The following is a 23893-nucleotide window of genomic DNA, read 5'->3' as shown; positions in this document are numbered from 1 at the left end:
CACCACATACCACACATACACCACACATACACATACCACACACATATACACACACCACACACACACACACACACACACATACAATTTTTCCTGAGACAGGGTCTCTCATGTGGGGCTTGGGCTAGCTCTGAACTCATTGAATAGCAGAGGGTGTGACCTGGAACTCTTGATCCCGCTGGTGCTGAGATTATAGACATATGCCACCACACGTGGTCATATAGCACTGGGGGTTGAGCCTAGCACAACGTAGCCTCTTCTGCTCTTGAGTTCAAGGCACTCCTCCTGCCTCACTTCCCAACAAGGGCCTGAGAACTCCATCAACTGTGCTGTGTGCTAAGGGGAAAGGGTTTTTTTTTTTTCCCATCAATAGTAACAGAAAAATCCTGCACAACAAAGAAAAATTGAGATGGACTAACCCAGGAGCTGACAGTTTACCTCAGGGTGTCCCAGACTGAGCACAGTGACATTTGGGGACACTATTCTTTGTTGTCCCGTGAGCTGTAGGGTGTCGGTAGTAAGCCAAGCCTCCACAACAGGCCAGTAGCTCATCCTTCCCAGTTGTGGCCACCAATCCACCTCCAGACATTACAACACATCGCCGAGGGACATGCTATTGAAGACAGCTAATTTCTGTCCCTGAGCCCTGGGAGGCTCAGGCAAATTAAGCCACCAGCAGTCACTGAAGGAACAAAGCTGGACTGGGGCCCAAGAGCCCATCCAAAGCCTGGATCCTCCCAGCCAGGGCTTGTCATTTTTAGCTAGCTAAAAAAAAAATAATAATAAATAAACTATGTGTGTGTACACATGTATTTTTGTTGTGGATGGGAGTACACATGGCATGTATGTAGTGGTCCGAGGAACAACCTTAGGGGTCAGGTCTCACCTTCTACCTCCTTTGAAGCAGGGTCCCTTTGCTGTTCCTTCCTGTGCTCATCAGAGTAGCTGGACTAGCAGGTAGTTTCTGTCTCATCTTATAGGAGGTCTGGGATTATGGACACCCAGCGACACACCCAGCTAGAGATTCAAACTCAGGTCTTCCCAATTACATAGTAAGCACCTTACCAATTGAGCCATCTTGAACCCCAGTCTATTCAAATAGCATCACTGACTTGCTGTCTAGGCCAGGTAGGCATTTGGGGGTAGTAAAACTGTTTCGAGACAAGGTCTCACTTGATAGCCCAGGTTACCCTGGAACTATGTAGCCCAGGCTGGCCTTGAACTCTTGGCTTCCCAGTAAGCATCACTCTATAGAGAAAAATGCGCCCAAGGCACGGGATCCTTCAGGGAAGCGGGTATGGAATGCTAAGTTGAGGTCGCCATCACAGGCTGGCTTTGACTTCCACTTCTTCCATGGAGAGAGCAGGGAAGCCCATCCCCCCAGCCCTTCTGCTCCTCACCAGCATCTTCCTTGAGCGTGTGCCCGGTAGCATCAAAAGGGAGAGTTCAAGTCAGCCTGGCAATGTGAAATGTTCTCCCTGCCCAGAGCTGGGCGAGACGAATGGACATGGAGTGTGTGAGAAGCAGCCTTGCAAAGAGCCAGAGGCCAGCTGGTGCATCCAAGCTCTTTGCCAGAGTAAGTCAGAGCACACTGTGACACCCCGAGCTTTGTCTCCCGCCTGAATGTCTGGCACAGGAAGCCATAAGTTTGAGCTGTCGTAAGCACGCTGTCCCTGCTGTCTGCCAGGAGGGTCTGATCAAAGCACAGGCGGGGTTTAGTGGTTTTTATTTAATATCCAGAAATCCAGAGGACACTTTGCTTCGAACAATTAAAAAGACAATAAAGCGCAGCAGCATAGAGGGGAGCGGATTCGACTGTTTGAAAATAAGATCCCGTTCGTCAGGCCGGTGAGGACGCAGGGGCCCCGGGCCCAGGGCTTGCACAAGTGAACAGAAGGGGAACAAGAGTTACCTGTGCAGGTCCACCCAAGTCAGCAGGGCTGGGGGAGACGTACAAATCCGTGTAGGACAGAGGGGAGCAATCCCAGACCTGGCCTGCAGACCTGGGGGAGGAGGTACAGACCTGCCAGACCCTTCCTTGTGACTCTGTGTGGGGCATGACAGACGATGGCATTTCTACCAGTTTTGGTGGCCAGACCTCTCTTCAAATAAATATCAGGAGAGACTGTAGATCCAAGCAGTGGAATGTTCCAGAACTTCCTTGAATTAACAACTCAAAGGGGGCCCCCAGTGAGAGTCATGGGAAAAAATGAGGAAGGGGTCATTAATTACCAGAGGGTATGGATGGAGACAGTTCTCCCTAAATTAATGGGGCAAATCTATGAGGGAAGCCTTGCCCTACACAGGGGGCCCTGAAGTTGGCCTAGGAACCTTGGTTCTCGGTCCTCTGTCCAGGTCGAGGGGATGAGTGACTGCTCCATGGAGAAAAGAGAGCAAAGCTATTAGGTAGCCCTTCACTGGTATTTCAGAACCACACTTCTATGCTCAGCCAATGGGGAAGGTCATGCCTTCATGGAACCCTGTCTTCATCAGTTCTCCTGCAGGGGAAAGGAGCCCACTTGGATTCCAAGTGGGACATGTGTCCTCCAGATAGGGATGCTCAGGAAACCACCAACCTTCCCAGACCAGCCCTTCCCCCCTGACCCCTCAGCACTATAGGTCTCTGCAAACCCTTCACATCAAGGCTCCCTGCCCCGGGGATGTGAGACACCCTTGCCAAGACCACCTGTGAGCTGGGCAAGGCGGACCCAGCAGCTCCCAGATGCTGCTGTGGTTCCGTGCAAGGAGGGAAGGCAACACAGAACATTCCGATCCTGGCTATTTTGTCAGTGTGGCTCTTTAATGTCACTGCATCCCACGGGGAGACACGGTAATGCCATTTTAATTATCTCTTTCCCCTGCTGGGAAGCCACCTCCATCGGAGCAGACTATTCCAAGCCCATTCCCAGCTTAGTAACAGTCAAACCAAGGGATGATATTAAACTGTTTGCTGGAACTCCACGGTCGGCGTTCTGTTGAGTATCAACACCTCACTCCATAGCCCCGGTCCGCGGCAAAGTGGGAATCAGAAGAGGGAGGTTCACCATAGCTGCCGTGAACGCTTAAGGCTCAAGGAAGAGGGTGGCGGTTCCAAAGGCTGGAGGTAGGAGGAACTTGAGAGGGGGTGAACCACAGAAGTGGGGTTCCTGAGACAAGAAGCCAGCCAGCCATGACATTCCCACTCCTCTGTAGAGTCAAGGAGAATGAGTGGGGACGGCTTATGGGAACAGCAGCGTTTTCTTTTATAGGACGTGCTGCAGGGGATACCAGTAGTGTTCTAGGAAGGACGTGGACATTTCATACGCCCAGCTCAGACAAGCCCCACAAACCTGCTCTTGCTGTGTTCAAGGGAGTTTGCCCTGGAGACAGGGACCTTACAGCTGTCATAGGGGCAGTGAGGCCATACAGGGGATGGGTTCCCTATCAGAACCAGGAGGAGGCTAATGCATGCAAAGGCGGAGAGGAGCAGTGAAAATGAAGCCTCGGAAACCAGCCCAGCCAGCACCTCCACCGCCTGCTTCCAACCTCCAGAGCCGCCAGATGTACGCCTCTGTCATTCTGGCTGCCGGTAGCCTGTGGTGAGGCAGGCCTAGTCATAGATACCCACCCCCTTGTAAAATCTCTACAAATGTGTCCATTCCCTAACAGGGCCTCAGAGACGGCAAGGTTCCGGCTCCAAGCCGACTCAAGCTGCATATTCAGAGCCAGCAAGACACCCAGACGGGCTCCGTGGAGCTTCCCTGGGGGCCTGAGGCATTCTGGGTCCTGAGAGTTTATGTAAAAGGTCAGTCAAGACCAGTAAACCACAAGACGGATGTGCGTGTGCATGTGTGTGTGTGTGTGTGTGTGTGTGTTGGGGGGTTGGAGGGACACGTCACAAGTCTGACGCTTCTGAGACAGGAGTGAAAAACTGTGAGGATCTTTTTACTAAGACAGGACCCTGCTTCCAGGGAGAGCCCAGCCCAGGGGATTCCTGAGGACAAGTGGGGCGGAGTCCCCGGAGCAAGGACTGCTGTGCTCCTGCCATCAGTAATTGCCCCGTGGGTTGGAGCACAGGTGGACAGCCCTCTCCAGCTGAGGACTAGGCTGGGGCTTCGTTCTTTTCTTCATCTCTTGATGGCAGCAGAGAAAAAAAGGAAGTGAGGCCTCAAACCTGAGAGGGTGTTTTAAGCACCAAGTTCTCAAAGGCCTAACCAGTTGGCTGGGGAACCACAGAGGAAAGGGGGATTACAAACGACAACGGAACCAGGCAGGGAGCAGAGAGGAGGGACATTACACAGCAGGGATGAGAAGCCCGAGGCCTCCCTGGGGAAGCATCTCCTGGGGAAGCAGGGGCCGGGGATGGACACGCCCATTTTTCCTGCCTAGAAATTGCCCTGGAAGGATCAGCGGCTCCATCACTCCACGTCCTTGTACTTGGTGAACAGAGTGTAAAGGACCCGCAGAGTGGATTTGAGGTCCAAGTTCACCACATCTGCAGAAGGAAACAGACAGACAGTTGGCCGAAGAGGACAGACTTCCAGGAGCTGGAAGCTGCGTTGCCACACGTGCAGCAGAAAAAAACGTCTGCTGCCCATGGACACGCAGGTTCCTGACACCCTGACCCCTGCTGCCCCTCTTTGTGCTCCGAGCTGCTCAGGTGGGGTGTTACCTTCAGGGCGGGCCTTGGGCTTCTTGAGTCCTCCATCCAGCATCAGTTCAAAGGCAAAGGCCACGTTGTGCACCTGCCGGAGACAAGGCAGCAACAGAGTCAGTGACAGTGAGGTCCATGTCCCTGCACCTGACCACGTCCACACATTCCTTCCTTCCATGTGGAGAGAGATGACTGCTTCCCTCGGTACAAAGTCCACCAGGACACAGGACAGGACACAGGGACAGCACACACAGTGCGTTCACCAAGGGTAACTCAATAGTTCCTGTTCCCCTTGTCATGGATCTGGGGTTGGGGAAGGGAAGGATGCCAGCTTCCAGCCTGCCCTCCTCCCCCGGGGCTGAGAGCCAAGTGCCCCCTCTGAGCCAGAACCTGTGACCTGATGAGAAATGACAGCTTGAGAAACTGAGGCTTGAGGAAGACAAGTCCCTTGCAAAGGTCTTATCTCTGGACAGTCCTCTGAACACAGGACGGCTGCTTACTGTCAGATAACTAAGGAGCTGGGCATCTGTGGAGGTCTGACTGTGTCTCTGTGGGATAACACTGTTCCTAGGCAATTGGGGACCCTGATGGAATTGAGGTTAGCCCAAGGGCCAGCGTGGAGATCCCTGGTTCCAGTCCTGCCCACCTGCCTGCCCACCCTGCCCTTCCCTGCCTGCCCAACTGAACACTATTGAGGCTTCCATTCTGCTAATGATGGCTCCTACTCGGAGCCTCTCTGTGATGTTTAAAGTCTATAGAGGTCAAGACCAGCCAAACCATGTGCAGCTTCTACCTGCCCTGAGCAGAGGAGGGTGGGAAGGTAGACCACCAAACCAGCAAGGGTCCAGACACCAGCTGGACAGGCTTGACGGCTCACAGTGACCAACTGTCTCTCCAATAGTAGCACTGTCTGTCACTCCACTGTAGGTGAGCAAGGAATGCCAGCGATAATCTCCCTTACAATGTCAATCATGAATTAACAGAAGGCGGGAACGGCAGGGTGTGAGCTGCCAGTCGTGTGGCTCCGCCTCCCCCCTTCCCACCCCAGAGCTGGAGAGTGAACTCAGTGTTTTGTTTCCTGTGCACTAGGCATGTGCTCCACCACTGAGCTATTCTTCAGCCTAATGTTGGTTGTTTTTGCTTTTTCTGAGACGGTCTGATTTAGCCCAGGCTAGCCTCAAACTAAGCTATAGGAAGATAACTTTGAACTTCTAACCTTCTGCCCCCACCTCTCAAGTGCTGGGATTACAGATGTTTGTCACCGTGCCTGTTTATACAATGCCAGGGATCGAACCCAGGACCTGTTATGCTAGGCAGGTACTCTACGAACTGAGTCACATCCCCAGATAATGTCGTTGGTTAAAGATGCAGGCTGCTGCTTTGCTTGAGAGTGCACCTTCTGGTCCATCTCCTACTTTGCTTGCTGAATCTCTGCCACCTTCAGCACTCTTGAGATGTCAGCAAGATGCCTGGGACCAGAGCAAAGGACCCTCGATTTCAGGCCACAGAGCTGATCAGAGACACTGCCTGCCCCGATGCAGAGCATGGTCCTCACAGCCATGAGGACTAGGAGACAAATACACAGGTCAAGGCTCATAGAGGTGATGAGACCATCCCTAGGAGGAAGAGGTCAGACTCTGTGTGTGTGTGTGTGTGTATGTGTGTGTATGTGTGTATGTGTATGTGTGTGTATATGTGTGTATGTGTGTAGGTGTGTGTATATGTGTGTAGATATATGTAAATATATGCAAATAATAGAGGGACCCTACTCTCATACCTCTCTGAGGACAAGGCCCCAGATGCCTGCAGAGTCACACACGCCAACCTCCTGTCTCCCTAGAGAATGGGCAGACCCTCTTGGTGTGTGCTCATCACCAGAGGCATCCTTGAAACCCTCTAGGCCAGAGCAGTGGCCAGCATAGATGTTAATCCTGGTTACAAAGGGAGAAAGCCAGGCTGAGGAAAGCGGCTTCTCTCATTCGTACAAAGCCTTGTTTAGACAAAGACCCAGTTCTACTGGTTATCCACGGCTCTCACCAGCCTCCTGACTAGTTTAAACAAAGACAAGATTTCCCAGAGATAATACAACCACACAGGGATCTGACTATGCAAGCACCTGTGCACCAGACACTCTGACCTCTGGTTTCTACAACTGCATCAGGCCCCATGATCCTGGTGAGCTCTGGACCACTCGCTGCTCACTGCACTCGCTCTCCTTCCATCCCCAGCGTGGACTCCAATATGCCAAGACCTCTCTAATCTGCCCAGTTCTATCTCTGCAGGCATGATAGGAATGGCATTTGGCCATGAGCAGACAGACTGCTTGGTGCCAGGAACCAGCAGATTGATAAACACTGGCCTGTCCTCTGCTGTTATCCTGACTCCCACTGCGGCTGCCACTGTCTGCCTCCATGCCTCATGGGCCTCACACTTTGGAAAACTAAAGTGGCAGATGCCGTGAGTCCCCAGCAGCCCAGCCTGGCCTCTGCCAAGTCCCCAGAAGTGCAACACTAACTCTTCAGTTGCAGACGTAACTGCAGGGAACCCTGGAGGGACAGACAGCACAGAAGGAGCAGAAACAGGAGCACAGATGCTGTGGGGTCCATCCAGAGGGTCCTACAAGATGAATTTTCTGGGAAACCAAGCACAGCAATAAAGTTTGCACACATACACACAGCCCCACCACATACACAAATAGACTTACATATACAAGTATGTTCATACACATACAAACACATACATACACACATATTTAAATCCACAAGGCATACATGAGGACACATACACACATACATGTGTACATAAACACAGACATGTATATTTATATAAATGAACACACATATATATACATGCACATACACTCAAACATAGAGACAGGCATACACAGACATATACATGTACATAAATATATACACACACTGACATACACGCAGAGACATATACATACATGGCCACACACAGTTATGTATGTATACACACGAAGAGACATACATGTACACATAAGCAGACATAGGCATACACATGTATACAGACACACACACATATACACGTGCGTGCGCATGCGCTCTCATCTTCAGATGACACAAACTGCAGATGGACAATGTCTGGGGAACTGCAGCATATTAAACAAGCATCCTCCGCCGTCACTCCCTAACAATATAGAAAGCAGCTACTTTGCATAGCATTTGCATTGCATTAAGCATTATAAAGCACCAGACAGGATTTAACATCCACAGGAGGAAGTGCGTAGGCTCCATGCTTTATAGGACATTTCACATGTGGACCATGAACATCTGCAGGCTTTGGTACCCAAGGGGGCCCTGGAACCTATCCCTAGCAGATTCAGAGGGACAATTGCGAATATTTGGAAAAAAGCCCTATTGTGCCTGGAAGAAGAATAGAAGCAAATTGACACAGCCAAGAGCGTGAAGTAAGAGACATATGCAGACACATGCCACAGAGCCACACATGTGTCACCCAGAAACATAACATTTGGAGGCTCCCAAAACAGGGACGCCCAGAGGGCTGTGTGCAGCATTTGACCAGAGTCATAAAACAAGCGAACATACAAATAAAAAACAAAACAAAAAACCCAAGCCTGTGGGAAACACTTGGAGAAATGACAGAGTAAGCCCGGGTGTACTGCGTGACACAAAGGGGTTTCCTATTCTGTCTTCAGGGAGCTATAGCAGACTGAACCCCACATGTTGTGTAGGTTCATATTCTAAAGGACACTGAAGGGCTGCAGTCGGTCGGTGGCATGGGTGACATTCCTCTGTCTAGTCCAGTGAGCTTGGCTGGGACCATTCTCAGGAGACAAGGCACCTACCTTCTGGTCGAAGCTGTCAGGAGTCAGGTAGAAGTTGTGGAGGGGGACGAAGTAGTCCTCAAGGAGGCCCAGAAGCAGAACCAGGTACACGCCATCTGCAAACTTCAGAGAAAACTCAGTGACAATTCTGGGGCATGTGTGGGGTGGACAGACACCCTGCAAGTGTGTAGGAAGGTGTGGGAATGCCCACAAGCTGCAGCGCCCACCCCAGGACCCCATCCCCACTCAGCATTCCCACCCTGCACTGAGAACTCTCAGCAAAGCTCAAGGGAAGAGGCCCATGCCCTAGTCACCCACAGAAGGGGACCAGGGGTTCGGAAGAAAGGGCTCTCACTCTTGACACCCATACTCCTCCCTGAGCAAGCCAGAGAGGGGCAACAGCTGCCTTTGCAATGGTAACAATGGGCCCCTGAGATATAGAATACAAAATTGGCCAACTTAACCAGTTTTAAACAATTTGAATCTTTAGATTTATTTTATGTGTATGAGTGTTTTGCCTGCATGTATGTATGTGTACCATGTGTGTGCCTGGTGCCCATGGAGATCAGAAGAAGATATTGGATCTCCTGGAACTGGAGTTACAGCTGTGAGACGCTATGTGGGTGCTAGGAATTAGACCTGGGTCCTCAAGAGGAACAAGTGCTCTGGTCTGTCTCTTTGGCCCTTAAACTTTTAGTATGTGTGTACACACATATACCACAGTGCACATGTGGAGTTCAGAGGACAAGTCTCCTCCCACCATGTGGGTCCTAGGAGTTGATCTCAGGTCATTGCCTTGACCTGGTGATGGGCCACATCACCGGCCCCCATCTTTGCTGTTTTCAGGGGTTGCAGTAGCATGAAGAGCCTTCATCCTGCCATGCACGGCCACCACCTGTCATCTCCATTAAACACTGATTGCCTGGGAACCCCCACACTCCTTCTACTGCTATCGTTGTTATTTTATTGTTTATTATTTTATCTTTAGATAATGTAGCCCAGGCTGGCTTCACACTCAAATTGATTCCCCCGCTCCAGCTTCCTGAGTGCTAGCATTTGGGATTTGGTTTTGGGTTTGTTTTTTGGAGGTCGTTTGTTTGTTTTGTGCATGTGTATGTTATATTGTATAGTGTGTGTATGTGTTTGTACACCTATAGGCAAGCATGCAGAGGTCAGAGGGCATCAGGTGTTCTCCTATATTGCTCTCAACTTTATTCCCTTGAACCAGGGTTTCTCACTGAACCTGGAGCTCACCATTTTCAGCTAGTTTGGCTGGCCAGGGATCCCTATGGATCCTCCTCTCTGGTCCCTCACGGCACTGGGGTTACAGGTGCACATGACCACACCTGGGTGCGGGGGACTTGAACTCAGGTCTTCATATTTGTATAGCACGTGCTCTGGCTCATTGAGCCTGTCGGTCCCCCTGGCCCCCAGCCAGTTTTCTTTTTTTAAACAGGTTCTCACTCTAGCCTCGCCTGGTCTGTAATTTTCAGCCATTGTCCTGCCTCAGCCTCCCAAGTATTGATATGAGGAACATATACCATCAGCCCCCATATCCTTTCTACCTTTGTTGATTTTTTTCTTGACTAACCATTTTAACTGTGGCTCTCTGTACACCTTCGCCACTCAACAGCTGGCAGCATCACTACTGGGCAACAATGTTCAGAACTCCTGAATTTGACTATATTTTTTACTTTTAGGTTTATTTTGTGTATGAGTGTTTTACCTGCAAGTATGTATGCATGCATGCATGCATGTATGTATGTATGTATAAATGTATGCATGTATATATGTATAAGCACAATGTGCATGCCCATTGTCAATGGAAGTCAGAAGAGGGCCCTGGATCCTCTGGAACTGGAGTTAAAAAATGTTTGTGAGACACTGTGTGGGTGCTAGGAACCAAACCCAGGTCCTCTACAAGAGCAACAACTGCTCTTAACTACTGAGCCATCTCTCTGGCCCCTTTGATAATCTTTTCATTACATTATTTATTTGGTGAGTGTATAAGCGCACACATGCACATACACGCCACGGTGTACATGTGGAAGTTAGAGTACAATCTGTGGGGGTCAGTTCTCTCCCTCAACCATTCGGGTCGTGGGACCAAACTCAGGTTGTCAGGTTTGGCAGCAAGGATTTTCATCCTCTGAACCATTTTGCTGGTCCCTGAATCTGGCTCTTTAAAAGCTTATTAAAATACAGAAGGTAGCTTCTGGGGTTACCGGACATATTTGAACCTCAACACACATGGCCAGTGAATGGCAGGCACACCCACAGAATCCCTCTACCATTAGAAGGACACACCAGTCAGACTTTGAAGATTCCCAGGCAGGACTCCTGGAGAGGCAGGAGCAGTTAGGACACCTTAGAGAGGCCATCAGTTTTCAGGGACTAGCACCTCCAAATATATAAATGAGAACATGAAGGGGAGGTACCCCTTTAAAAGTTTAGATCTTTTCAACCCAGCCCTCCACTGTCCTGAGGGTCTTGGAGACTCCCGCCTGACAGCATTTAAATGGAAAAGGGAACATCACAAATATCTGATTTTAAGACCCAGGAGCTTGGTGGGGGAAATGCCTTTAAGAAGTAAAAGGCAGAAAGTCATTTGTGAGTGGGAATCAGGGCCAGTCACCAAGCACAGACTTAATAGGATGCCAGTGATGGCTAAAGCAGACCTTGCCTAGTTTACACTGTGTGACGGCAGGGAAAAAAAAGAACAAAGAGGGAAAATGAAGATTTCCCCCTGGTCTAAGATGCTCTGACTGATGAGTCCTGCGGGGCCACATAAGAAGTGGACTGCCGTGGATGTAGGGCAGCTGCCCACACAGCCGATGCCAGCTTCTGTGATCAGACCTTCCCAGGCCTCACGGCGCATGCTGCTTTGCTCTCACACCTCCTGTCCGCCTCCATTTCTAGATGCTAGCCCCAAGGAAACAGAAAGGTCACTAATAACTGCGGCCAGAACACCTGCCACTCGGCACGCTCATGAGTGGGAAGTGGTCCAATCCCAGGGCTGCTTTCCGCTAATGCAGCCTCGCACCTGAAGGGAAGGTAATTATTTTAACAGTGCTGGGGAGGGGACCAAGCTCTGCGACTGAGGAGTCTGAGACAGGAGGATCACCAAAAGTTTAAGGCCAGCTTGAGCTACAAAGTGAATCCAAGACCCTGTCTTGAGGAGAGGGAGAGAGAGAGGGAGAGGGAGAGAGAGAGGAGAGACCGAGAGAATGAATATGACAGGAAAGTGAAATAGCTTCAGACAGAGACATCCATCTCTCGCAAAAAGATGCCCAAACGTATTTAGGGAGGGAAAAAACACAACACATTACAAACCAGCTGTCCAGTGCGATCGACTGCTATTAAGGAGAGTGTGTTGTTTTATGCATGAACACTTTGAAAGAGACCCAGGCAGAGTTGGGGGAGGGGTGGGCAGTAGGGAGGGAGAGACACAGCTTTTCACGTTAGCTTCCCAGGCTTCAGGAAATCGAAAGTGTCACCCAGCAAGTGCCGCATGAGCAAACAGCTAAGGATAAGCGCTGCTTTTGCAAATCACGGGCACGCGTGTGAACACACACGCACACACGCATACATACACAATCTGCTCCCTTAGGCAGACCACACTGCATACACCCAGAATCCCCAGGAGGAGGGCTTAGAACAAGCCCTGGAGTGCAGTGGGGTGATATACTATGGTGACTTCTGTTTGTTTTCCTTATCTTCATTTTCAGACATTTCTGCGATGAACCTGAATTACTTTTTTAATTAGAAAAGCAAATGAGAGAAGTTAAGGAAAGAGAAAGCAATAGAAGAAAACGCCCAGGGGTTTAGGAAGGATCAGCCATGCATTAGGGATGTCTGCACCGCTCAGGAATCAGACTCAGAACTCGAGCACACAAGTAAGCTGGGGAGAATTCTGTGGGACCCGCAGGGCTTGTATGCTTGGAGACTGTCACCATGATGGCGCTCTAGCTGGAAGAGAGAGCATATGAGATACATATGGCAGAAGTGTTTTGTCCCTATTCCCCAAATGGATGATTATTTTTATTCTTGTAAGCTGTATGATGTTTGGGGCAGGCAACCAGTTCGTGTCCCAGTGTGTATGTAGACACATGACAACTTGCAGGAGTCAGTTGTGTCCTTCCACTATGTGCTCCCTGGGGATCAAACTCAGGTCATTAAGTTTGCTTGGCAATCACCTTTACCAGCTGAGCCATCTCCCTGGCCCCAGGTTGGATGGGGCATTGTTCCCATGCTGCCACAGGACCAAATGTGAGGCTGCAACATCTCTGCCATAGAAGCAGAGGACACAGAATGTTCTAGACCCAGAGACTTTTGGAGCAAATGGCCCTGTGGCAGGATGGGATGGAGTCTTGGGGGTGGATAATAAAGTTGAACTGTCTCTCTCAAAAATAAACTCGAATTCTAATCCCTAGAGTCTGTGCACGTGACTCCATTTGGAAACAGGGTCTCTGTTGCATTTATGCCATTAGGGTGGGCTCTAATCCAGCACGATGTTCCTCTGCTCTCAAGCATCCATTTCTAGACACTAACTCTGGGGGAGCAGACGGGGTGGGGGTGGAGGGCACAGAGAGCTGTGTGCCGAATGCAGATGCACAGGCACAGAGATGCAGACACAGGAGGAGGCCACAGAAGATGGATGTAATACATCTATGGGCCCAAGAACACCAAAGCCTGCCTGCAGGAACACAGCAGAAACCACAGAGGGGATGAGAAGGAGCTAAACTGTGACTCTGTGCCCGCACTGTGACTCAGGACTCGAAGCTTGTAGAGCTCATGGCTCCAGCCTTCAGTCTCTGCCTGCCAGGGCTGCAGGAAGCAGGGAGTCTGAGCAGCCAGCTCGGTCGGGCGGAAACAATGCTGTGGGCTACATACTGGAGGCTCCCCCTGAGAGAGACAAGGTGGTCCCACTGGCTCCTGCACCCTACCTGAGTCGAGAGGTACTAGAAACTCAGGCCAGAGGGACTCTCCACCGAAGCCTGCCTACCTGGGTCTCCAGGTCGGTCACCTCCAAGTTCAGCTTATTCAGGTGCTTGTTCACAAATGTGATGAGAGACTGTCAAAGCAGAGAAGCAAAGGCCATATCAGCAACCTTTTGCAGAATTCCCCCAGCCCCCAACATGGCAGGTGGAGACCCTCCTCTGGTGGCTAAAACAAAAAGGCTGTGTATTAGACACCATACTCTTAAGCCAGGCCTAGTCTTAATGGCACAGTGCCAACAGGGATCGAGCTGTGTGGTCTACACGACCCTATTGTAAAAGAGCCACGCCATGCTATATATTGCTGAGGGTGGTCTCAACATACAAGGCAAACCTTAGAAATTCCAAACACCTTTCATCCCACCTCAGCCTGCCTTGGGTCTGCAGAGAGTGTAGGCAGAGTCTACACAGGTCTTATGAAGGGTGGCGATGGGGGCTGGGGCGTGGGGGGGGGGGAAATCTACCTTCTTTACAAGGTTGAGCTTGTCCGGTGCATGGTCGAAAAGTGTGTCGAAGGCATCCCTCTCTGCCATGACATGCAAGAGAGAACACAGAGGGGAGTTCTAGAGAGGACTCTGCTGCCCTTGGTTCTGAAAACAGCCACCCTGACCCCTCGGGATGTTCTGCCTGGGGCTTCCAGCCTGTTCTATCCCTCTAGTTTCTGCCAGAGCAGAGGAACGTCAAGACTGGCATTGCCCGAGTGTAAGACCGGGATCATGATCTGGTTTGTGAACCAAGGGTGCGTTGGGCTTTCTCAAACTCTTAACTATCTGCGAATCTTTGGGCATGGAAGTGTGGGTCACACATGGCATCTACACACTCCCACTGAGCTCCCGAAGCATCCTTGTCTCTCCTGAGATCTACCACTGCCCTGTGAATCCCACCACTTCTCCACTTGGCCAGGTTTGCAGTTCTCATGCCTGGTCCATCTCCCCTTCCCTGGGGATGCCCACAGCTTCCAGGGTAACTGGCCTCTTCCCCATCAGCATCCAGACTCTAAAAGTGCAACTGGATGTCCTCTCACCCTCTTTGTTTTTTTTTTTTTTTTTTTTTTTTTTTAAAGATTTATTTATTTATTATGTATACAACATTCTGCCTCAATGTATGCCCGCACGCCTGAGGAGGGCGCCAGATCTCAGCACAGATGGTTGTGAGCCACCATGTGGTCGCTGGGAATTGAACTCAGGACCTTTGGAAGAGCAGCCAGTGCTCTTAACCTCTGAGCCATCTCTCCAGCCCCTCCTCTCACCCTCTTATCACTCCGAGACTGTGGTCCATCCTCTCTTCCCAGGCTCTACAAAATGGTCTCTGCAGCCCGAGGTACAGCCCTGTACAGGGCCTTTAATACAGTCTCTGCCCCCAGGTTGCTCTCCAAGGTCACTTCCTCTGAAGGACTCCACGGGAAGGCATCCGAGCCGTTGGTGTCCTCTGCAGGATACCTGCAGGCAGCCTATTCCTTCCTGAGAACCCCAACACCTCTCTCTTCCCTGGTGAACCACAACCTGTTCTGTCACATGTGCAAGCTGCCACCCCAATCAGCACAGAAGCAGCCCATCCTTCCCTACTTGATTAAGGTCAACAGTGGACAGAAGCCTTGCAAAATTACTATAAGGAAAAAAAAAACCAAGTTGGCAAAGAGGAAACCCTGGAACCCCGAAACCCCTCCCTTCTCACAAATGGACGCCCCCAGTCCACAAAAGCTGACAAAGAATTTTTTTCTTAATCTAAAAATCTGCCTGTGCCTCTGGCTCAGGACCCAAGCACTCCTGTGTCTGTGGGTGGCCTGGGGCTCACTGTAACACTGTGGCTCACCCCTGGGGGCAGATGGAAGATGCTAGTGAGAGATGATGACACATGAGTTTGTGTGAACTACATGTGACAAACAGAGCATTCAGAAAAGCCCACTCTATGCAAATGAACCAAAATATTCTTGCTATGCAAATGAGGGGAATGCCGGCTCTAAGGTAACAGGAAGCCCATCTCTGCAAGCTGGAGGCCTCACTTCCTCCCTTGGAAATGGATCGTTCCTCAGGAAATCGGCAGCTCTGGCTACAGTTCTGTGTCTCTCTGTCCTTTGTTCAGGGACAGGAGAACCCGGAACCCCTCCAGAGGGGCCCTCTGAACCTCTATATCTGCCAATATTTGAAAGAAGTAGGAGATACAAGTCTTCGGGAAAGATGACCGCAGCCCAGGTCAAAGCAGAGGCCTGAGGGCTCCAGGGCCAACAGAGCGCTGCTGAGGGAGGGGAAACCCAGGAAAGGACCTAGGTCCTGACCTCTGTCTGCTTGGTTCTTGGGGCACTGTATGCTACTGGGATGGAGCCAGTAGAGAGGCCATCCACTCCCAGCTCCACCGTGGTGTCCCAGTGGGAGGGGGTGCACAGGGAGCCTTCTCCCACCTTGGGGTGGGGGAACACTGAGGAGGAAGGAAGGAGGAGAATGAAGAAGGCTGGGGTAAGCTGAAAAAGCCAGGGCCTCAGGTGGTTTAGAGGAAGCCTTCCTACCTGCCTAGCCCCAAGAGGAAAGTGCCAGAGATTCAGGCCAGGGTAGGGTCTGGAGACATCTCCATCCAAACTGGGGCCTCATTGTAAGCCTTGGGGAAGGGGAGAGGCTAAATGAAAAGCGAGAACCCTGTGTGTGTGTGCATGTGTGCATACTGGAGTGAGCGTGTGTGTCTGTTGGGGGAAGGGAAGCAGCTCCTTCCCCTCAGAGTCGGTGGGGACAAAAAGCTACCCTCAGTTAGCACCAGCTGTCACTCTCTGCCACAATCAGCTCAGTCAGATTATCCCCTGGAAAACAATCTGTAAAGGGGCAAAAGGAGCTTAGTCCTCATGAAGCAGCGCAGCCCGGTAAAGCCTCTTAGGCAAAGCCCCAGGAGCCAAGATGCTTGACGTCACTGGTTTATTTAGCCAGGCCACTGCTGGGCTGGCAGAGCGCTATGTGGGTGGCTGCTGGGCGCCCACGCTGGCTGCTCACCTGGGCCTAGAGGAAGCATCAGAGTGTGTCCTGTGGCCAGGAGGGACCAAGGGCTCTAAACAGGGTTTGGGGGGACAGGGCAGAGCTGGGTTCATATCCTCATTGTGTGACATGAAAGCCCACAGACTTCAGGCCACTTCTGTAGCCAAAGGGTTTCTTCCTTTGTAAATAGGAACAATCCAGACTGTCACCCCACCACCCTGGTGAGCATCAAGAGATGGGATGGGGCCCAGGGACAAGTCCGGCCCTCAGGCATGTTTGGGTTTCCATAATTTCCCTCTTGTGCTGGGGAAATTACTAGTTGGGAGGGACACAGACAGAAGTGTCCCAGATCTGCCTGGAGCCTCACTCAGTCTGCTTCTCCCCAATCCACATTTCTGGGTCCCTTGAAAGCAAAGGCTAAGGCCACAGTGAGTCACACATCCACCCAGTGTCAGGAATCCAGGACAGGGTTGGGGCTTCCTATTTCTCTGTCCTGCAGCCCCCGCTCATAACGCTCAGCTTCTGAGCTTTGACTAACTCTGTCAGGCTGGTCTCTGGCAGCACCCAAGTGTGTATGTGTGGACAAGAGGTTAGAGTCATGGAGGGATGGAGGAAAGGGCCTCGAGATTCAAGCCAGGCTCGCTGGAGTGATCAGAAGGGGAAGGGCATACCCGCCGGAGTGAACAAATCGTGCAAAGAGAAACTTGAGAGACTGGAGTTGATTTAAGAGCAGGGTGGCCCGGGAGGGAGGCTGACGGGAGCTACACGGCTCAGTGTGGCATCCTGGGTGCACAGTGACCAGGGGGTGTGAACCCCAGGTCAGAGTTTTGGCACGGGTTCTAGTGGAAAGGGAAAGGGGGGAGACTGAGTCACAGCAAACTGAGTGTGGGATGAGGGAGCTGCTTCCTTTTCTTGCCCATCCCATCCTGACAGCATCAGGAAGGGCTCCTGAGTGGGGGAATTGGGGAGGAAGGGCCACCAGCTAGAGAAAAGGCAACTGGCAAAGCCGTTGCTATGGAGACCAGGCTCTAACCTCCCAGCTCCCTGGAGACTTGTTTCCAGGGAGAGGAAAAAAACCTGCTCCCACCTCAGCCAGGACAAGACGATGATGGGAAGTGGCTGGGCACCCCTTTTTCTGCTGGAAAGACGGAAGAGGAGCCAGAGAGGAGCTGCTCCCCCTGCTCATAGCACTTTAAGGCCAAGCAGGCTGCAGGAACTGGTTCTAGCAAGGCTCAGCCTAGGAGGGTCAGCATGATATCTCGGACCCTCTTCACAAGAGACAGGGTTTAGGGAGGGCCGCTGAGACCGTGCAGCCTGAGGGTGACTACAGACTGTCCTGGGCCAAGGGAACACACACCAACAGTGAGGCTCCTGGGAGTAGGGCTGATGGATGGTTATAGACACAAAGAAGATGACCCGAGAGTAGAGGACCAGTGTATGCTGGTTGGTGGCAAGGGATCCCTGGTGAGCGACAGCCAAGCCAATGCAGGAGGGAGCCAAGGGGTAACTGAGCAGGAGGGCAGCTCAGCTGGAAAGCAACGGAATCTAGGAAGCCACAGGGTGAGGCCTAGATACTCAGGAGGTAAAATAATCAAAGAGGCCACAGGGGATGCGATGTCTGGGACATCCTTAGAGGCCACTGCCGGGACTGTGGACTGTAAACAGATATGACAAGGGGTGTTTGGGGACCTTCCTCTCCAGCAGTGTGCAAAGAAGCTGAGGGCTCAGTGGAAATCCACGTGGCAGAGGGCACTGTGGTAGCAATGGCAGTAGTGCGACAAGACCCTGGCAGGGCACTGAAGCCAGATGTGCCCAGAAATCTTGTGTCACTCACTCCCCACCAAGAGGATGCCTGGGAGCCCAGGGACTCGCTGCACCGAAGCTAAGGCTGTCAGACGTGTAACTAGGAGACCTCTTTGCGTCAGCAGAAGCACAAGGCGGGGGCGAAACTAATTGCCTGTCACTAGCTAATAGCCTGTTTCATCTTACGCCAGAGCATGTGAGAAGTGAAGTCAGCACAGCCTCCGAGGCCTCCTGTGGCCTCGGATGTCCCCAGTGCTGCGGCTGAGTCCTGGTGCACCTGGCTTTCCCCTTGGGAGCCACACCCTGTGTGCCTTGTCAGGTGTTCTTCCCAGCTGCCAGGGCTCCCAAGATACCAGCAGGGCCCAGGCTCCCCTCCCCACAACCAAACCAACTCTTTTCAAATCCTCTGAACCTGAAACAGGGCCAACCCAAACACAGAAGTGACAGCTCTACCTTCAGAGGCATCTCAGGGCCCCCTCATTTGTCATCTTCCCACCTCTGGCCTCTGCATCCTCAGGGGAAGTGATAGGGGAGCATGGCTCAAAACCAGCCTGCACCTGGATACCACCAGGGGTCCCGCATGGACCCACAGCGGCCTCCACCCTGCCTCTCCTTCACAGAGTGGATAGAGGCTCCCTTCTGCCTTCCTTTATTTGGGTTTAATAACAATGACATTACAGGCTAGGATGGAAACGGGAGAGCTGAGCTGCGTTATCAAAATGCTGACACCCCCGTGGATTCTCCAAGCACCTGTCCATTGGAGAAGGTTCAGGGCCACATGGCTGCGGCTCTCTCTCAGACTTAAGACCTTCCAGGCCATCAGAGCTGGGTCTGCTCTCCACAGGGGTGACTCACATCCTTAGACCCTCCAGATTAGAGAAGGGCACTCTGTGGGGTTGTGGAGGAGGCACCTGAATCCCAAGGATTCCCCAGGGTCAGGCACACATCTGGAATTGAGCTGGGAGCTTCCAGCTGGCTTCTGTTTTCCTCCCCTCCTTGCTGGCTGGTGAACACCATTGTGGCCAAGGACTTTCTGTTTTGAACTGCCCACATCAGCCTCCCTCTCTAAGCCAGGAGCCAGGCTTTTGCTTCAGAGGGTTTAAATGCTGCCCCGCACAGGTTTTTGGTTCCTTTGTCTGCCCTCTCTTGCCAAGGGGACAAGGTTAGGTGAGAGGGTAATCATGTCCTTTTCTCCCTCCCTCCCTAAAGGTAAGCTAGAGACATTCTCCAGGCTGGCACTCCTCCCTCCCTGCAGCCTCACCCCTCCTGCCCAAGTTCACATGCATGACCTTGAGAAGCCCAGATCTTTCTGGGCTGGACCCTGCGCGCCCACAGGTCCCAGCGCGTCCCATCCCAAACCAGAGTACTTACCAAACCGGCCCATCATGATCCTGGAAACAAGAACAAAGAGTCAGATGGTCACTTGGACCAAGTCTTAAGAAGGGGACAGGTAGAGCCAACCAGACCCCAGCACCCAGCCCCAGGGCCCCCCGGTGAGGGACATGTACAGATGATTGACATCAGCACATGAGTGACAGCAAACTGCCCTCTTTCCTGACACAGTGACCACCATGGTATGCCATTTGGAGGGGACAGACATAATGGATCATGGGACATAGAAGTATATTGATCCTGGTCAAATTGTCTCACAGCCATGCCCATCAGATAGAGTTTCTCAGTCTGTGAGTTGTGTGCCCTTTGGGGGCACCAATGACCCTTTCCTAGGTTCACAGATCAGACATTTTGCATATTCATAACAGCAGCTAAATTACAGTTGTGCAGTAGCAACGAAGTAATTTTATGGTGGGGGTCACCACAACATGGGGAACTGTATTAAAGGGTCGCGACGTTAAGAAGGGTGAGAACCACTGGGCTAGAGGGTGAGTACGGAGGGAGTCTGGAACTTTGGGCTAGAAAAGCATTTGCTTAAAGATTAATGAGCCATTGTGAGAACTTGGAAAATAATGCTGGGAAACCCCACTGGTGAAGTTTTGGAGGGAATTTTAAGAGTCCCTCAAAGACTCCATGGGCTTTTTTATTCTTACTTTTTGCTGCTCTGCCTGTATGTACGTCTGTGTTGGGGTGTTGGATCCATGACCTCCGCCTCAGTGTCTACCTCCAGGTTCCCTCCTTGAGTTCCCGCCCTGACTTCTCTCAGGGGTGACTACAGCTGGAAACTGGAGTAAGCCATTTCCCCCTCAGGTGCCTTTGGTCACGGTGTTTACCACAACCATGGAAAGTAAACTAAGATAGTTTGGCTGCAGCTAACCCAGCCACCATGAGTCATGGTCCTGGAGCCAACTTCCAGCTGCCACCCACATGTCCCCTTCCTGAAGCTAAGAGATGCATTCAGCCCCTAGGCAGCAACCTCTAGGGCAAAGCCTTGGGCTCCGTCTCAGTAAATACTTACTGGAAAGACCCACTATGTACATGAAATAAAGACACAGAACCAAACACCCTGAACCTGGACCTGGCCAGAGTTTCTCCTCTACAGCTCAGAGCTGGTAACAAGGAAGATCGTGAAAGACTATGGGAATGGTAAGGCCATTCACTCCTGTTCAGCTGGCAAGCTGGAAGGGCTTCCTGGAGGGAGAGCCCTCTGGGAAAGACAGATGGAAAATAGGAGCTAAGTGTTAAGAGTGTGCCCGGTGTAGTGTGCATAACTTGGATCCCAGTACTCGGGAGGCAGAGGCAGGCAGATTTCTGTGAGTTCAAAGCCAGCCTGGTCCACATAGTTAAGACCCTTTCTCAAAACAAACAAACACACTAACCTTGGGCCTGTGCATCCCCAAAGGTATGTGCACCAAGAGAGGATACAGAGAGGATATAGCCAGAGGTGCACAGCAAGGATGTTGATGGACCATTGTAGTTTTGGCAGGCACCTGATGCTCTACTTATCCATCAGGGCTGCTGTGGCCACAAGGATGGGGGTGGGGGTGGACAAGACAGTAAACTCCAGGTCGGACAAGAGGATGATGGCAGACAAGGGACTAGAGACATCTCAGCTCCTCCCTTGGCTATGTAGAAGAGTCTGGCATCCAGCAGAAATGGCTCAACTCAAGTGTCCCCATCCCTGACTCCAGGGTGCTCCTGCCCCTGGAAACACCACAATGGGCACAGAACCTCCCAAGTTCTCCCTCTGTCTGATCTTACATTCTACCCATCTGTCTCCTTGTAAGCCCTGGAACAGATGAACCGTGTCCTCCACCTGCCCTGTTCTTCCATTACCAGCTCTGGCAGGTACACAGCAGGCCTCTGGAGTGCTGGACACAGATGGTGGGCAGTTAGGAGGGTATCGGCCAAATCTCTCTCTGCTTTCAGGTTTTGCCCCTGATGACTGTGGAGCCCCTAACACCTCTTGCTGCCTTCTCTGGTCCCCCTCGCCCTGTGCAGGCTGCAATAGATGGCTTCAGCTATTTCCCACAGCCGTACAGGCCCCGGTCACTCCAGGTCATTAGGTGGAGTATGTTCTCCTAAATCCCTATCTCAGAATTGTGACCCACAGAGAAAAGGCATGGGTCAGGAATCCAGGATGGGACCAGGATGAGGGTACTCAGCCTCTCAGAACACGGGGGGAAAGAGAGCTAAAGCTCAGCCCGTGACGAGGAAAGGCAGTATGAGAGGCTCCCTGGGTCCATGAGGACCTGGGAAGCCCTCGGATGCAGATTCCACAGGACCCATCATACAGCAAGGTTAGCAAACTGCCTGCCTGAGCCCATTCACATGGCTGCCTGCAGGCTTGTGAGGAAAATAAGATGGCTCAGGGGTGGTATCTCGAGTCAGACCACCAAGCCCCCCCCCCCCCGGCTGTGCATTCCCCAGACTCACCCTTCTGTAGCCATAGACCCATGGTGTAGGCACAACACACTCATACCTGACATCCCCCCCCCCCGCCCCCGAGCTCCCTGCCCTTCCCTGAGGGCTGCGGGATGCAGGACAGAACACACACACATCACAGGGCATACTGCCATAACTTTGACTCCTCTGGCCGCCCACTCACCATGCCTGAGTGGATTCCGTGCCAGTCAGCTGCTGAAAGGCTATAGACGCACAGCCATGGCAACTGCGTGAATGGAGATGGTGAGCTAGCTGACACCAGCAATGCTTTAACTATTGAAACAGCTTTAGTCAGGAGGGGCAAGAGCAGTGAGTGCCTAGGATCTGTCATGGGTGCTGTGGGACCTCACACACAATGCACGACCTGGTTTGTTATTAGGGTGTAGTTCTTTGAGGCTTTTAAAAATTCTAGCTTTCTCAAAGAGACCAGAAGACTCAACAGTGTCCACCATAGGTCAGTTCTGACTGATCATATGGCTCCTCCCTCTAAAGGAGCAACTGGTGATTGACAGATGAAGATTAGGAACAAGCAAGACACGACAGGCTCCATGGCCATCCTGAGCTAGCACACCTGGTACCCCTGACATTCTTTCAAATTTGGGGGCAGGGGGTTGAGACAGGCTTTCTATATGTAGCTTTGGCTGTCCTGGAACTAGCTCTGAAGACCAGGCTGGCTTCAAATTCACAGAGATCCACCTGCCTCTGCCTCCCGAGTGCTGGAATTCAAAGTGTATGTCACCACCGCCTGGCTTAAAATTTTTTTATTATATGTAATGTATGTGTGATGTGTGCGTGCGCATGTACTTGTGCAGGGCAGAGACAGACCCATCACCTTGTTTTTTGAGGCAGGGTCTCTCACTGAACCCGGAGCTCACTGATTTGACTAGACAGGCTGACCAATGGGCTCCAAAGATCCTCCTGTCTCTGCCACCCCAGTGATGGCATTACAGACATGCATTCTTGCACTTGAATTTTTTTTTTTAATGTGGGTGCAGAGGATTAGTTTCTTACACTCACACAGCAAGCACTTTGCTGACTGAACCCATCCCTTCGGTTCATCTTCTAAAATAAGGAATCAGCCTCCAATGGTAGAGACTGACATGGAAAGCCCAGAAGAAAATGTGTGGAGGAAGGAAGCACACGAAAAAAGCAAACACTAAGACTAAAGAATATGGAGAAATACAGGCTCCCCCAAGCCAGTGTCCCTGCCTGAATTCAGAGTCGGGGCCTGGCTCGCATGGGGCCCTGAGGGTCAATTGACCTGAGGTACAAAACCCTGAGGGTCAGTCGCCATTCACTTACTCCGTGGTCGTGGTCAGCTCCTCTGAGACGTGGCTGGAGTGCAGCAGGCCTTCCCGCTTCTGAAAATGGCAAAGCAAGCAGATCAATGCATAGGCCGTGGGGCAGGAGTGGAGTAGCCAGCACCTGCTGACCTCGTGGGAAGTCCCCTCACCCTGGGCAGGATGCCAGCCTAGAAAGGGTCACACACCCAGTGCACACTTCATGCCCAGGGTAGGTATACTCCAGGTGACCACAAGGGAGACCCTTTCAGTGCCTGTGACTGTTCCCAAATTGTTCACCATGGTGCCCTGTGATATGGCTACTAAGCAAAGCTCAAGAGAAATGTCCCAGGAAGGACACACCAAATAACGCTCCTATTCTGCAGCTGGGATGGGGAACATGGGTAATCAGGGAGTTCATGAGGCATGCTGGGGAAACACCAGAGGAAGAACATGTGAGCAACGGGCCATACAGAAGGCCCCAAACGCATCTACCCAGGGCCTCGGAACTTGTTTTTTTCCATGGTGGCTTGCAATACTGGTGAAAAGAGGCCGCGGAATAATGAGCAGCGACGAACTCT

General features: G+C 51.7%; 1 protein-coding gene across 2 annotated transcripts in view; it reads right to left on the bottom strand.

Moving 5' to 3' along the window:
- Positions 1-1712: 1712 nt before the first annotated feature.
- The window catches only part of Parvb (parvin beta), an 81715-nt gene continuing 59534 nt past the window's right edge, over positions 1713-23893 (bottom strand). For both annotated transcript variants that reach the window (XM_057792455.1, XM_057792456.1), the window contains exons 7-13: positions 23335-23393; positions 19567-19586; positions 13900-13961; positions 13444-13512; positions 8460-8561; positions 4649-4721; positions 1713-4471 (exon numbers count right to left, since the gene is read on the bottom strand). In XM_057792455.1, the coding sequence (XP_057648438.1) occupies positions 4395-4471; positions 4649-4721; positions 8460-8561; positions 13444-13512; positions 13900-13961; positions 19567-19586; positions 23335-23393 (462 nt within the window). In that variant the 3' untranslated portion in view covers positions 1713-4394. The remainder of the gene's footprint in view (positions 4472-4648; positions 4722-8459; positions 8562-13443; positions 13513-13899; positions 13962-19566; positions 19587-23334; positions 23394-23893) is intronic.

The sequence above is a fragment of the Chionomys nivalis genome, chromosome 17, assembly GCF_950005125.1.
Source record: "Chionomys nivalis chromosome 17, mChiNiv1.1, whole genome shotgun sequence".
Taxonomy (NCBI): domain Eukaryota; kingdom Metazoa; phylum Chordata; class Mammalia; order Rodentia; family Cricetidae; genus Chionomys; species Chionomys nivalis.
The sequence above is the reverse complement of the archived record's forward strand: the minus strand, read 5'-3'. Positions and strand labels throughout refer to the sequence as shown.